Below are 15,308 nucleotides of genomic sequence, written 5' to 3'. Positions count from 1 at the left end.
GAATCCTAGAGCTCTGCCAAAGCACTACCGCAAGCAAACTTCTGTCACCCAGCTGTCGATCATTGTTGGACGTCCGCCCAGCTGTGGAATACCGTTGAACCTCTGCCCAGCCGTAGAACATCGCCGGACCTCTGACCAGCCACTCAGCCGCAGAATGCCGCTGGTCCTCTGCCCGGCCACTAGGCCGCCACTATCATCGAACCTCTATTGGACCTTCTCCCAGTCGCTGCCACAAACTTCCGACCTCCGTCATTCGACTATGGTCACTACAAACTCCACAGTACCTATATGAAGTTCGACCAATTCTCCATGCTATTGTAATTTCATCATCTCCAAGTTAAAAGACGAGTCTACCTTTGTACCTTATTTAAATATAGTGAAATATTTTCGCTTGGGTAAGGTCTCGTGACTTTTCCCGTTTTAGATTTTGCACATAAAAGGTTACTGGTGTTTTCTTGCTCTCTCAACCATCTGTTTATGTGGTAGATATTCATGTATCACTAAGATAAAAAAATTCTCTGAATCTACGGTCCACAACAAGATTAATCAATTTAAGCTTGTAATCATTCGAACACTTTGATAATGACATAAGACTCACTGTGTTAAAAACATTAGCTCTGTTTCTGAAGTAGAATATTTAATATCATATATGGAAGTTGGCAAATTTAGATGGTGATTCTTTTATAGGTTGATAATATCATTATTTACGAGTGCCTAAACAAATTCCTTTCTAGAGGCTAACATATGAGGTGTGAACAAAACAACAAAGAGAACAAAATATGTATTTTAACTCTTCAAAGAAGAGTTATTTGAGATTCGTGAGAAATAACATAGCCCATGGAGCTAATTGAGGAAGAACAGTAGCTCTCATAAGAGCCCTGAGGAAGAAAGAAGCCATTGCCAAGTAAGGGAAAAATTATTCTGTGTGGATCCGTTCGAAGATCAATAAAAACGTTACATGTCATTTCAAAAATGTACCGTGCTCGATACCGAACTCGCTATCCATACTTGATACCTAGGCGTAACCGTAGGGGAGAACCATCCGGTATCCGCAGAGACCCATTTATGATAACATGAAAGAATATATTCTAATATTTTTTTATATTTGGATAGTTATAAAACCTGAAATTTTGGTATTCAAATTTTAAAATAGTAAAGTTTAAAATTTTTGAAGGACCATATGGAGGGATTAATTAATTAAATTTAAATTTTAATTGTAAAAAAAATTCATGTTTAGATGGCCACCCATACTTTAATAAGCAGTTAAAACTTGACCAAAAGTATATATCCACCCCACCCCTTAGAGAGATTATTCTCTATATACTCCGGATGTAGCATTACGCTGGACTGTGAGTGTATACAGTGTGTATAAAAGTACACAGTATTATATATACTGTGTACACTCATAGTGCAGTTGTAACTCTACGTCTGGACTCCGCAAGTAATAATTTCTCCACCCCTTGGCATCTCTTCACTTGCCCCTACTACCTTCCCTCTCTCTTTTTTTTTTTTTTTGAAATTTCTTTTCAGCTAAAATTTTATAAATACTCTATGTTAAAGAATTGGATGGATTGATGTTGCTTGATTAAAAAAAAGAAGAAGAAGAAGAATAACTCTAAAAGATGTAGCTCGGTGTCGGGCTTCACGGTTTGAGGCTTCGCTAATTTCTCCATTATTTGACACTTTGATGATAGTAAGTTTATATTTTCGGAATTAACCCTAATGGTATCTTATTGTAGTTTTCGTCTCTATCTCCCACCAAATTTTAAAACATTTCTCTAACTTATTCAACCCTAAAACCCCCTAATCGTCGAAAATTTAAGAAATGCCCTAAATAGATTACAAACACAGTTTCTATTCAATAGAGGCTTCGTTTGGGACAATTTTTTTACCGCTTCATAAAGTAATTTTTTAATTAAAAAAATTAATTTTTATGTTAAAAAACTGTTTCAAGAAGCAGTAAAAAAATTATCCCAAACAAAGCCAGAGCCTACTCCTCCAACTCACTAAAATTACCTTCTGCCCACTAACTTGGGGGTTTAGGGCAGACGTGACATTATGGTAAATTTTCTTAAATAAAAAAAATAATGTCAATAATTACGATCAACACAATACCTCAGTGCATTCATCGGCCTGCAATCAAAAGCAAAAACTCCAAACTTCAAAATTCGACAAGAAGAAGATAGCCATTGATAAACAGATTGGAAACCTGCTTCCACATTTCCCATTAATGATGCGCATCAAAATTTCAAAACAACCACATCGCGTAGCAATCGTCATAATACATCAACATCTGCTCCAACGACACATTCCGATCATCTTCAAGCTCATCAAGCTCACACTCATCCTCGATCATGGATCCCTCATGCTCAAAAACCTCAATCCCACTCGCCCTTCTCTTCAATTCCTCATCAACCTCAAACCCGATACACTCCCTCACACATAATCTATTTAGATCCCGGCATCCGTCAATTATAGCAAGCAGGTCCTCTCTGCCTAACCTGCAGCAGCTCAGATCTAACCATTTCAGTTTCGGAAGAGATCCGATGATCGCCGCGGCATCCTCTTTCTTGATGGATCCCCGGAGCTTGAGCCCCTGGAATTTGTTGCAGTGGAGGCCGATCTGCTTCACCAACTCATGAAGAACTGAAGGCTTGGATTCCATCTCGAGCACCTCAAGCTCCTTCCAGTTGCTAATTGCTTTCAAGAGCAGCTCCTCGTCTTCGGATTCAATCCGAGGCAGGATCAGGTTCTTCAGCTTCGAGCATCTATTATAGATCGAAAATCGTTAGTGCCCTAGACATCTCGAGACGCAGTACCGATTTAAGGAAACAGAACTTACTCATCGGATGCAAGGGATAGATCTTGGCTTGAAGCGGAGAAGAGCGAGTTGAATCGGAGATCAACGGCGGCGCCACGGGCACGTGCCATGGCGAGCTTCAAGAAGTCGGAGAAGGAGAATCGCGGAACGGAGAACTCGAATGCGAATCTCGAGGCGAAGGGGCTCGATGGATTAAAGTCTAAGTGACGAAAATCGAGGATCCGGTAGCAAAGGGGGTCGACAGATGCCTGATTCCAAGATTTGCAGACGAGGGGTACGGCGGTGGTAAGATCGTCCAGGCCGAGCTTAGAGAAGATGTTTACAAGGCAATCCATCTGCATCCCCTCCCATCTTCCAAGCTCCATGACTGTGGATTCGAGTTTTAAGTCCCTAATTTTGTGCCCGATTTCTCTGTTTTTTTTTTTAGATGGTGGAAGGAGACGGAGTTCGCTGGGGTATTTAAACAAACAGGTGCTGTGCACTGCAGGACTGCGAAACCGGTAGAGGTAAAGAGAGATTATGTTTGACAAGGTGGAAGATTCTCCGAGTCTCGCTTAGAACGGGCCAGTTACTATTCCTTGTAAGCTTGTGGGGCCCACCAGAGCTATTATAATTGGCTTCTGTTTCTCTCGCGTCCACGTAAAATTATTTTTTATTTGTCTTCTTTTGCAGAAAAAAGGACGCGGTGATGTGCTTCTAGAAACGAGGATTGGATGTTAGAGAAACTAACAGGTAACACCCTCTGTATCTACTAGAAGTTTTTTTTTTCTTCCGGCCTTCTTTTTGGCGTAGGATAAGGGTTGATATATCATCAAAAAATTTATCTTCATTAGGCACGTATCTCGATGCAAAATCAAATTGAAAACTTCAGAAATTAAATTTTGGATCATCCAAATTCCGATTTTAGCAAACTTACAATCCAACTGAATGTTTAAAAAATACGAACCCAACGACACCAAATTAGACTCAATCCGAGCCCAAATGAGTCCAAATCGAATACACGAAGCGCCTTTGAAAGGTTCAAACTATGAATTGAATGACTAAAATACTTCCAAATATGACATGCTTATAGTCAAATCGAGTTACTCGACGAGACGAATCAAACGAGCCCAAGATCGTCAAATTCTGATATCATTAAGGCATTAAAATGCCAGTAAACATACCACCATCGGACCACCGACCATCGCTGGACCATTGCCGGATTCTGCCCGATCACAGACTGATACCAAACTTATGTTCGGCCACTAAGTAACGTTGGACTTCCACACAACTTCTAATTATTGTTGAATTTACACCCGACCACCAACAAATGTTTAACTTCTACTTGGTCGGCCATCAAGCGACACTGCACTTCTACCCAGCTGTCGATTATAGTCCTTCCGACCTCTCTCGCTAAACAACGGTCTTTTTGACAAATGTTGACCTCCAATTACGATCCTTTCGACCACAATCACACAATTATGATCTTTCTGATCTTAGTCGTCAGACAACAGTCTTTCTGACTATTATCGCCTACCGACTATGATCCTTCCGACCTCCATAACTAAACAATGATCTTTTTAACCAATATCGTCTGCTGACTATGATCTTTCTAACCTCCTTAGCCAGACAGCGATCTTTTCTGATCATTATCGTCCGTCAACTATAGTCTTTCCGATCTCCATCACAAGATAATGGTCCTTCCGACCTGCGTCACCCGTCGACTACGATCCTTCCAGCCACCATCTTTTGACTACAATATTTCTGACCTCCATCGCTCGCTGACTATGATCATTTTGACTACCGTCATCCAACTACGATCTTTCTGACCTCTATTGAGTGCAAATAATAATGGATTAATTCAAATTGGGCCATGCCCCGTGATTTTTTATTTTTTAAGGGATTTCACGTAAAAAATTTGGTGTCTCTTATGAACGCTACACCCTCTCTTTTATCTGATTATGTGCTAGATTTTAATACAAACCTAAGACATTAAATTTTATATTTCTCTATCACTGCCATTATTCTATGACAACAAGGATAAAGAACGGAGCTGTGCATTATAATTATAAAGTTATTTTTTTAATATATTTGGCATTTATTATTATCTGTACTAAAGTAAAGTGATTTATGATTATGAAATAATTACAATGATTTATTTTTTATCTGGGGCTACTTTGTCGTACCTCTTGATTTATAGTTTTAATTTCTTATATAATATTTTAATATATCAATGAATATTTGGTTTGGCTCTTAATTTCTCAAAAAAAAAAAGCTACAATAACATTATAATTATTTTTATTTAATAGTGCACCATCTAAGCACTAAAGTTTTTTAATCTATTATTCTTCATTAGTTCTTATTGAAATAATATTATTTAAAATTTTCTAAAATTCTCAAAAACATTTATATTCGCTTACCGATAAAAATCATTAAACTTATTTTCTTATTTTATAAATATGAAATGTTAGCATTTATCAAAGTAAAATGAAGTCATGCTAAATAGCTAATTAATTTGAATGGAAAGCCTAAGTCCATTTTTTGACCAATATCATTTACTCGGTCCAACCAGTAAGATTCTAGAGAGAATACAAGTAGCATAATTAGAAGTCTTATGGTTTGGTTGCAGTCAAGGCTAAGCATTAATCTAGATAGGGAATATACTCTCAACTTAAATTAAGATTCTATTTGCGATATCTTTTTTATTGATTTTTAGAATAATTTTTTAGTATAAAAATATCTAGTTCAAAAATTTTTATACTATAAGGATGCCTTAGAAAGCAGTAAGAAAGTTGTCACAAAAAATTTTCTTATCTTCCATTCACTTCAATCCTACAAAAAAATTAAGAGCTTGATGGCTATTTAATGTCGATATTTTAATGAGTGTCAACCATTTTTAAAAAAATTACTTGTCATGAATAACTTGAATTCCTTGTATTGAATTAATGATTGTTTATCCTAATTTTCCTAGTTTGGCTCTTATTTTTTTACTTTTTTACTTTTTATTCATAATTTTTTGTTGCTTTTATTTTATATTTATTTTACTTTTAATTAAGCAATGCTATGTCAACCTAAAAAAAATCATTTTAATTTGCTCTCTTTCTCCATTTATGGGAGGGAAGAATAAAATATAGAAGAGGATGAAGAATACGTCGCAACTCGGTCACATTTGCAAAATATTTTCCCCACATTTTTTGATTAATTAAATTTAAAAATAATCCATTTAAAAAAATTTTGCCTTATAACCTTATAGTTCTAAAAATAGAATCCAAGCCCTTTTCAATTTACAAACGAATGGACAAGATCAATGAATATATTGAAGTTATTGCTGTCAAAAGATGGAGAAATTATTCTGAGCGGACGTCAAACACAGCTCTACGTTTGGATGCTTCAGTACCGAGTGATACCGAGCAATACCGATCCAAGATACAATAAAAGGGTGATGTGGCGCATCATGATTGGTCTTCGGATGGCGTTCGACGTCCGCACAATAATTTTTCCGAAAGATGAAGCTTACATTGCTACAGAGCAAGAAGGGAATTTGGATGCTAATTATGGCTTTTTAATTAAATAATAATAAAAAAAAAGAGATAACATTTAGTTAGAAAAAGGGAAAATAATATGCGTTCACATGAAATTTTTTTACTAAAAAATGCTAGCTGAACTTTATTCATTATAACTCACCATATATTTCAGTAAATGTATATTATTAGATACATTATTTCCTCTTATTGAGTAAGGAGGATTCATCACTCAAAAGAATATATAGTATCTTCCTTTACTTTTCTTTTTTTTTTTTTTTTTAAATTTTATCATTTTATGACAGATAGTATAATTTTGATATTAATTTTCTCATTTACAAATTACGTAACTGTTTGAAATACTTAAACTTCTACCATTTGATTTGTTTATTTTTCCCTCTTTGATGCAAATACATACGAGAAATGATGTATAAGGAATTTATACATGTTAAAGTATCTAATTTCTCTTAGCACATATTATTAGGGGTGTCAATATTTGACACGACACGAAAACACGACCCGGACCCGACCCGGAAAATCCGGGTTGAACCCGACCCGATTTCAAAACGGGTCGGGTTCGGGTTCCAGAAATCGACCCGTTTCAAAAACGGGTCGGGTTCGGGTTGACCCGGCGGGTTGCCGGGTCAACCCGCCAACCCGTTTAATTCGAAAAAATTCAAATCCCGCCTCTGCCCGCTGCCCGCCCGCGCTGCTAGCCCGCGCCAGCGGCTGCGCCCACGTCCGCCCGGTTCGGGTTAGGGTCGACCCGTTTCGCACCCGGGTCAGTTCGGGTTCGACCCGAACCCGACCCGTGACCCGAAATTGACACCCCTACATATTATATATAGTAGATACAAATTATTAATTGGTGGAACTTTAAATGGGATGATGCGGCATTAGGGTGTGTGTGCGGGGGTGTGTATGTGTATATATCATAAATAATTGTCCTGAATAAAAAATAGCAATCAATAATATCTTCATAATTCTCTCTGCTACTCTTGCCGTGTTTTCAATATATCTAAAATTCCCCTTAGTATTCTTGCCATATTATCAAATTGTAATTATTTATGTTCATATTATACCATATTTTCTAGGAGAAATGTTATCAATAAGTAGCTTCCTTACATGTTATCTCTCATATGCATATAAATAGTACCATAAACCTATTAAAAATTTCACGATTTGAGGAAGGCTGCATTTAGCGAAGAATGTCGAGCGATGGTCAGGAACAGCATAATAACTCAAATCAGACATCGAAAATCACCCTGAAGATCAAGTACGAAAATAGGCATGATATATATTACTATGTTAGACCTATCGTCAAGTTCAAAAATATCATGAATCACTACTGTAATCGACAGTCTTTGGAAATCAATAATGTTGTCTTTCTCTTTGATGGTCGTCAGCTTCGTGATGAACAAACACCCGAAGATTTGGGTATGGAAGATGGAGACGAAATCGATGCTATGCTCCACCAAATCGGTGGAAGTATGATAAACTACACTTAGGGGATGATAGTACCTCATTATAAATTTGAACTTGTGTCAAATTTTGATGTTCTCTTGTTAGTTTTAGATCTCTTTAAGCTTGGTAAAGTCCAAATGGGTGTATGCTCTTCATTGAATCAAATGTTGGATTGTTATCTGATTGACTATCAAAATAAAATTACCTCTTTTTCTGTTTAAAAAAATAATGTTGTTAATTATAAGCGAATTATAGCATAAGCTGACAAGATAAGAAAGATGAAGAAAGGAAGAAAAAGCATATTCAAAGAGATGGGAATGAGCTTAATATTACTTAGAAAAGAGGGAAGAAGAAGAATATATATTTCTTAGAGTATATCCCATAATACTAGGGATATGATTATTTTATTGATCCAAAGAGGCCTATATCATCCCCATTAATGAATTTTCTTATACTACCTTTATATTTCATAATGATTCTTAAATCCTTTATACGAATTTGAGGGCGAAGATAGTTAAATATAATAAAAAATATGCTAAAAAATTAAATCATAATCTTTTCTCCAAAGAATATGAACAAGTGAATATTTGTTGGCTTATTTTATCTAGAGACAAATATAAAGCTAATTATGAAGGCCCCACTATAAGATTAAGATAGTGCTTAACATAAGATTAAGGGCTAAGATATCTTCATTAAGAAAAAAAAATCAATAAAGAGCCTTAATATGAAACTGAAAAAATTATAATAAAAATTCAAGCTTGGAGCTTAATCTTTCAATCTAAAATGTTTTGAATTTTTAATCATTAATTTATATTTTTTATTTGAAACACTTGCAATTTTTTTTTAAAAAAAAATTTAGGTTTCACTCCATTTTCTTATTTGCTTTCCAAAATTTAATTTTATCCTCCTTTATTTTTTATATATATTGTATTTTAGAATTTAATATAATAGATCAAATAATGATAGAATGAATGAGAAAATAAGTATTGACTTTTGACAAAAAAAAAAAAAGGAGAGTAAAATCTCTAGAGTTCAATGCTAGCTTTGTGGCGACCCCCCTTCACCCTATTTATTTTCTTCTTGTTCGAAGATCGACATTTCTTCATAACATTATCCCAAAAGCTTATCGAGGAAGTTTCTAACTTGAAGCTGGCAACCACAAGTAAGGTTCTTTCAACCTAATTTTGCTCCTACCACCATCATCTCAAAAAAACTAGGAACTCCTTTCAATGCTTTAGATCTGACCTTCTCACACATCCCCTATTATTACATAGCCTTTCTAAGCCTTAAATACACCCTTGATCCCCTAAACTATCTTAATATTTTACAGGGTCTAAACTTGTGCAATGGGAGGCACGCCTCAGTGCAATTCTGATAAAAAACAGTTCAAGAATATGCCTCGAGATTTTTTTGTGTGATGTGAGCTTCAGTTTTGTTGAGGCACTTACCAAATCCTTAACTAAAACACCAAATAAATCACGCCTTCACGCACTCCCAAGCCACAATAACTTCATCTCAACTATCTCAACCTTAGCCCGATGCCTTGGTCATACTATTTCAGTTTGGGAGACATTGGATTTTATAAGTGATGAGATATGAGAGAGAGAAAATCATTAGGACAACACTCAAACGAAAACCCTTCAATGATGACTGCAGATAACTTCTGAGTTATGACTATATTATTTCAATTTTTTTTCAAAAATTAAATGTGGATAAGTTTGGGTTTCAAAAAGAAAGAATATGGAGTTGAGCTTGATGTTTTATAATATTTTTATGCAATTCCTATATATTATATATCTTTTTGCTCTTGTGATATTTTAATTTTAATTATATTTCGCACAATTTATGAATTGTTACTTTGCGTCTTGTGCAATTTTTGTTTCATATATATGTGAACATGTTATTTTATTATTTAATAGAAAATTAATACAACATTCTTTGACATATTATTTGATAATTATACCAAAAAAAATCTTTTAATATTTATTTTAAATTTCCACAATTTTAAAATTTTGAGGCTTATGCTTCAAAACAGCATAGGTACGCCTCGTCTTATAGACGAAAAAGACCTCAATAACCAATTATACAATTTTAACTTTGATATTTATGACTTGTAAAAAGGGTCTACTAATGATCAAGATTGTTGTGAAGAAGAGAGATCGTATTTACAAGAAAATGGTTATGGTTTTTTTTTTTTTTTATTGATGTTCGACATAGTATTGCATCTATCATCCAATCCTAATAAGATCTTTCATCAAAGAGGAAGGGTATTAAAACTTTATCATTGACTTGGAGGCTACAATGGATCATTTGAATAATCTCAATAAGCTTCCCTTTGCTTGAGAGGAAGAGTTAAAATCTATGTTTCTTTGCTTTGAGATAAGCGAGGTGTAGAATGTTAAGGGAACAATTTGATATCTTGTGACTGTTCTTAAAGCCAATAAATGTGTACAAAATATAAAGAATGAATGTTCAAATATTTCATAGTTATTGAGGGTTTGGTAATTAAATTCTAGTTCTAAAAGGAGAATCGATGGTCCTTATAAATTTTGTAATGAATGGGCGATATTCATGAATTTGTTCAAGCTAGTTCTACTACATGTGATGCTACCAAAAGATGAATTGAATCGGCTTATGTTGCTACAAAGAAAGTAGAGAAGTTGAATGTTGAGGTGAAAGTTGTAGAATTGCCTACATAAGTTGTGGCTCAATTGGGAACAATCATTACAATGGGAGATCCCTTAAGATTTGCATTTGTTGAGGTGGTAGATTCTAATTATGGCTTTCAAGAAGAATAAGATAATAATATTTTACTAAAAAGAAAAAGGAAAAGAGCAAGTCTAAAATTTAAATTTTTTACCAAAATTAACTAAAAAACATTAGCACATCTTAATGCATTATAACTCACCATATATTTTAGTAAGCATATGCACTTATTAGATATATTATTTCTTTTTATTAACCTAGGGGAACCCTTTACTCAATAGAATAGTATAAATCTGGTCAGGAGTAAGGCATCTAGCACTATACATATACATATATATATATATATATATATATATATAAAATATTGCAATCAATAATGTCTTAATATTCTCTACTCTTTTAATGTTTCGAACATCTCTAAAATTCCCCTTAGTATTCTAGGAATGTTATCAACTTGTAATTAATTGTATTAATAATATACCATATTTTCAAAGAGATTGTTTCCAAGATATAACTTCCTTATATGTCATCTCTCATGCATATAAATAACACAAAATACCTATTAAAAGTTCAATAAGAAAAAACTTATATAGGCATTCCGCATTAGCTGAAGAATGGCGAGCACTAGTTCGAAGAAGAATAAGAAGTCAAATGAGGTGACAATCTTATGTCTAAAGGTCAAGAGCCAAGATGGGGAAGAATTAGTTTACAGGGCTAAACCTAACACCAAGCTCAGCAAACTCAAGAATGACTATTGTAATCGCTACTCTTTCCCTATCAATTCTATTGCCTTTTTATTTGATGGTCGTCGGATTCGTGATGAAGATACTCCAGAAAGTCTCAAAATGGAAGATGGAGATGAAATTGATGCAATGATTCACCAAACTGGCGGCTGATCAACAACACTTAGGGAATGGTTGTTGCTCTTTATAAATTTGAACTTTTATGAACATTTTGATTTTTAGTTGTTAGTATTGGCTATAGCAATAAGCTGAGTAAAGTCTAAATGGGTGTATGCTCTTCTTTAAATTAAATGCTAGCTTGTATCTAAATGGTCATCAAAATAAAATTACCTACTTTATGTTTAAAAATATGATATGGTAAATTATAACAGATATTATAGCACATGCTGAGAAAATAAATAGAATAAAGGAATGAAGAGGTTGCATGTTCGAAGATATGGGATTGAACTTTTATTTGTCAAAAGAGAGGGAGGAAGAGGATTTTTTTTTTTCTTTTTTTGCGGAGTTTCCCCCTGCCCATGTCATTTATCTTGTTGTCTAATACTTATACTAACTTGAAATTAGCTATAAACTTCGTCATTGGTATTAAATAGAGGAAACTAGTTTTAAGAATGGTTGTAGTACTTCCCTTCAATTTTAAGGGAGGGCCCTATCTCATCTCGTTTTCCCTCTCCTCCCTATGTTGGCATCATAGATCACTCTCCACTACATATCACAAAAAATGATGTTATAAGCTTCATTATCTTATTTTATTTAACCTTTTTGGGATTTGTTGATAATAAGATATGGAACTTTTACTAAAGTTACTCACAACTCATGAATTATGTGTGGGTTCCTTGTGAATATCAATATAACTTTTTTAAGGGAAATAACAAGGTACTTTGATTCAAATTACTAATGATAGAATATTAGGTTTGCGTTCATATCTTGTTAGCTTTTGAGATTTTAGTAGCACTTAGTCATACAAAAATATTATGTCATTTAAGTAGGAAAAAAATATTATGACAATAAAAAATAAGGAGAAAATGCCAACTCATTTTACTACCTTATATGGCTCTTCATATGTTTTAGTAGAACTATCTTCTTCTTAGATCAACACTTCATTTTGTTGAGGAAGAAGAAATATTATGAGATGTAGGGATTGATGACCTCAAAGTTTCAAGCAGTGGAATGAACCATAATGAACCATAAGGCTAAAGTTATTTTAATAAATTTAAAGTAAAATTTAAAACAAATGAGTCAAGGATCCAATAAGAAAATTATTCTTTTATTTATGGAATGAAATGTTATTTTAACTATAGTTAGATTTAAAACATCTTCAAAGAGAAGAAAAAATGCTCTCCCAATAACTAGGAGGTGTCTAGTTCCCCTTAAGATGGAAAGTTATGAGAATAGGATTTGGCGTGATGTCCTCTCTATAAACATTAAAAAAAAAAAAGAATTCTTTTTGGGTCAACCTTAGTTGTATGATATGAGTGTAATCTAGTTTACATTGTTTTATTCATAATAGCCTCAAAATAAGCAAAACAATTAGGTAAATATTTCTTTCAAAATGAACTAGGAAATAAAATAATGATATTTCAAACAACTATAATTACCCACTTTGATCTTTCAAATCTTCGATCCTTAGTACACCTCAAATTTCAATTTTTCTTATTCTTGTTGACTTCTTGATGAATCGAACTCCTACAACTTCTGATATCTTCCTTTCCAAAATATCTAAAATTTTACAATAAAATTTTCATGAAAACTTGATTTAATTAATAAAATTTAATAACAATTAAATGATAAAAAAAATTCCTAAAATTTCAAAATCATTTCTCTCTCTCCCAAAATTTCTTCTTCTTTCTTTCAATCTCTTCATTTATCTTAAATTTAATATTCCCACTGATTAGATGAAGAATTAGGAAACAAATTTATTCAAAATTTAAAAACAAACCTTATTCCTCTCGCTCGTTCTTCTCGTTCACTGAGATTTCTTCCAATTTACCACTTCTTTAGCGATAAGAATGAAAAAGTGTTTGTGATTATTATCCCTAAACACGATCAATTGCTAAAAATTGTGAAATGATCTCAAAATTCCTTTCCTCACACGAGTTTGGTTTGCTCAGCCATCCGCCTTTAGTTCTTTTTGCGAATGTGGGGGAGGGTTTTATTAAGGGTTGGTCGGTTCAACTAAACTGGTTAGACCAAATCGATCTATCACAATGCGCCAGCATAGATTTGCAATCAGCCTATGAGTTGAGACTCAAAAACCTATAGAATATGCTTAGGAGGAGAGGAAAAAATTTCCTATATTTAAATAAGAATTTGATAATAAATTCTTGTATGCTTAAGTGTATGGATTCATATCATTTTTAAATTACACTCAGTTATCTCATTTAAGAAATTTAATTAAATATAATCAATATTGTTGATATTAATTTATAGGATGTCAACAAAAGTCAAGACCTGATATCTCATCAAGATTCAATTAGGAAAAAAAAAACCAAATTTGAGTTGACCCATTTGACTAGGAAAAAAATCTAATTATAATTTGTATTTGCGCTACAACATGTATTGTAACACTAGTAATGTAATTTTAATAATATTGGTAATAATAACTTGTATTAATTTGCATATGAAATTTTCACTAATATTTCATTTTAATATATCATAACTTATAAATTTCTATCGAATTTTTTTACTATTATTACTTTTTCTAGGCATAATGAAATTTTTACAAATACTAAAAAAGGAAATTCGCCTATCCAACTGTATTAAGTGCTAGACACTTTATGGTGGTTGAAAATTTTAATTACATCACTTTATACTATTATCTAACACATACAAATAAAATTTGTAAGAGATGTAAGTTTTATATGGAAAACTCGAAAGAAGAAAAACTAGAAAATCTATCCTAATTAAATGAATCGTATACGAAAATATTTTCGTTATCATAATTAAAGAACATGTGATTGTACGCAGCAAAGAACGATTGTCTAATTCTCATTATTGTGATTACAAAAATTGGGTGTCCACAAATGAATAGTTAAAACCTCAATAATAAGATTAAGAATTAATAGTTTAGCAACAATAGTTAGATAATAAAAGTCGAGCGATGGTGGCAACAATCGTTGATGGTGGTTGTCGACCATGTTCATCGAAAAAACAATAAAATTATTTAGCTCTAGAACATCTCCTTTTGAAAATATGAGGCCCTCTTTAAAGCATTTTTAGAGGGGCATTTTGATAATTTTTTCTAGAATCCAAAATACTTCGTTGAAAGTCCATTATGATCGCCTTGATCATAAATCATTTATCTATTATAAGAGTGCTTTAATAATATCAGAATTGAACAATTTTGGCTAGTTAGATTTGCCTCATTGAGTTGCTCAATTTAACTACAAGCACATAAGATTTGGAGATCATTAAGCCCTTCAATTAAAGCTCATAAGTTTTCAAATATACCTCAAATCCTTGATTTGTGTTTATTCAAATCAAATCAAATAAGTTGTAGTGTTGATGGATTCATCTCATCGAGGCATTTAATTTGACTTCTAATTTTATTGAAATTAGAGTTTATAATGTTGAAAAATAAGATGGTTAGCCTCCACTACCAACATTGTTGGCAACTGTTGGTGACATGCAATGTCCTTTGGCACGCGCACCCCAGCATCACAACAGTTCCCTAAAATCCATTTTTCCTCAAATTAAAAATAGAAAAAAACAAGGAGCATAGTGTCGTGTCGCTCTCAATGGGCAAAATTCAATCATACAAATTTTCACAAATGAAACTCTCATGAAACATTTTAAGATAAAATTGATGTATTCTGAAAATAAAGAGACATTAACATAACAAAAAATACATAAATACAAACATACTAGACTTGTCAGATCAGATCTAAATTAATTCGCAGTATTGTTATAGTGTATATTACAAAAAGGTCAATGTTATCTTATATAGGCAATACACAATTTTCCTTGCACATGCTCTTATAAAATACTATCCTTGATAATCAGTGTGTAACACATATCAGAAGTACTAAACTATCTTATAAGGGGAGTTATGAGCAGTAACCGATATTTTTAATC

The 15,308-nt window shown here is 33.2% G+C and overlaps 1 protein-coding gene across 1 annotated transcript; it reads right to left on the bottom strand.

Annotated features, from left to right (window-relative positions):
* Positions 1-2,167: 2,167 nt before the first annotated feature.
* LOC110103379 (F-box/LRR-repeat protein At3g48880-like) lies at positions 2,168-3,331 on the bottom strand. Its single transcript, XM_020832066.2, has 2 exons — positions 2,843-3,331; positions 2,168-2,768 (listed from the first exon to the last, which is right to left on the bottom strand). The coding sequence occupies exons 1-2, from the start codon at positions 3,184-3,186 to the stop codon at positions 2,249-2,251; spliced, it is 864 nt and encodes a 287-aa protein (XP_020687725.1). The 5' UTR covers positions 3,187-3,331; the 3' UTR covers positions 2,168-2,248.
* Between the last annotated feature and the right edge of the window lie 11,977 nt (positions 3,332-15,308).

The sequence above is a fragment of the Dendrobium catenatum genome, unplaced genomic scaffold (assembly GCF_001605985.2).
Source record: "Dendrobium catenatum unplaced genomic scaffold, ASM160598v2 fragScaff_scaffold_1056, whole genome shotgun sequence".
NCBI lineage: Eukaryota > Viridiplantae > Streptophyta > Magnoliopsida > Asparagales > Orchidaceae > Dendrobium > Dendrobium catenatum.
Note: the sequence above shows the minus strand (reverse complement) of the source record. Positions and strands in the feature narration are given on the sequence as shown.

Excerpts from the sequence above, each read along its gene's own strand:
- LOC110103379 (XM_020832066.2), bottom strand. The coding sequence starts at position 3,186 with ATGGAGCTTGGAAGATGGGAGGGGATGCAGATGGATTGCCTTGTAAAC. Across the intron at positions 2,769-2,842 it reads CTATCCCTTGCATCCGATGA|ATGCTCGAAGCTGAAGAACC; the intron begins GTAAGTTCTGTT and ends GATCTATAATAG.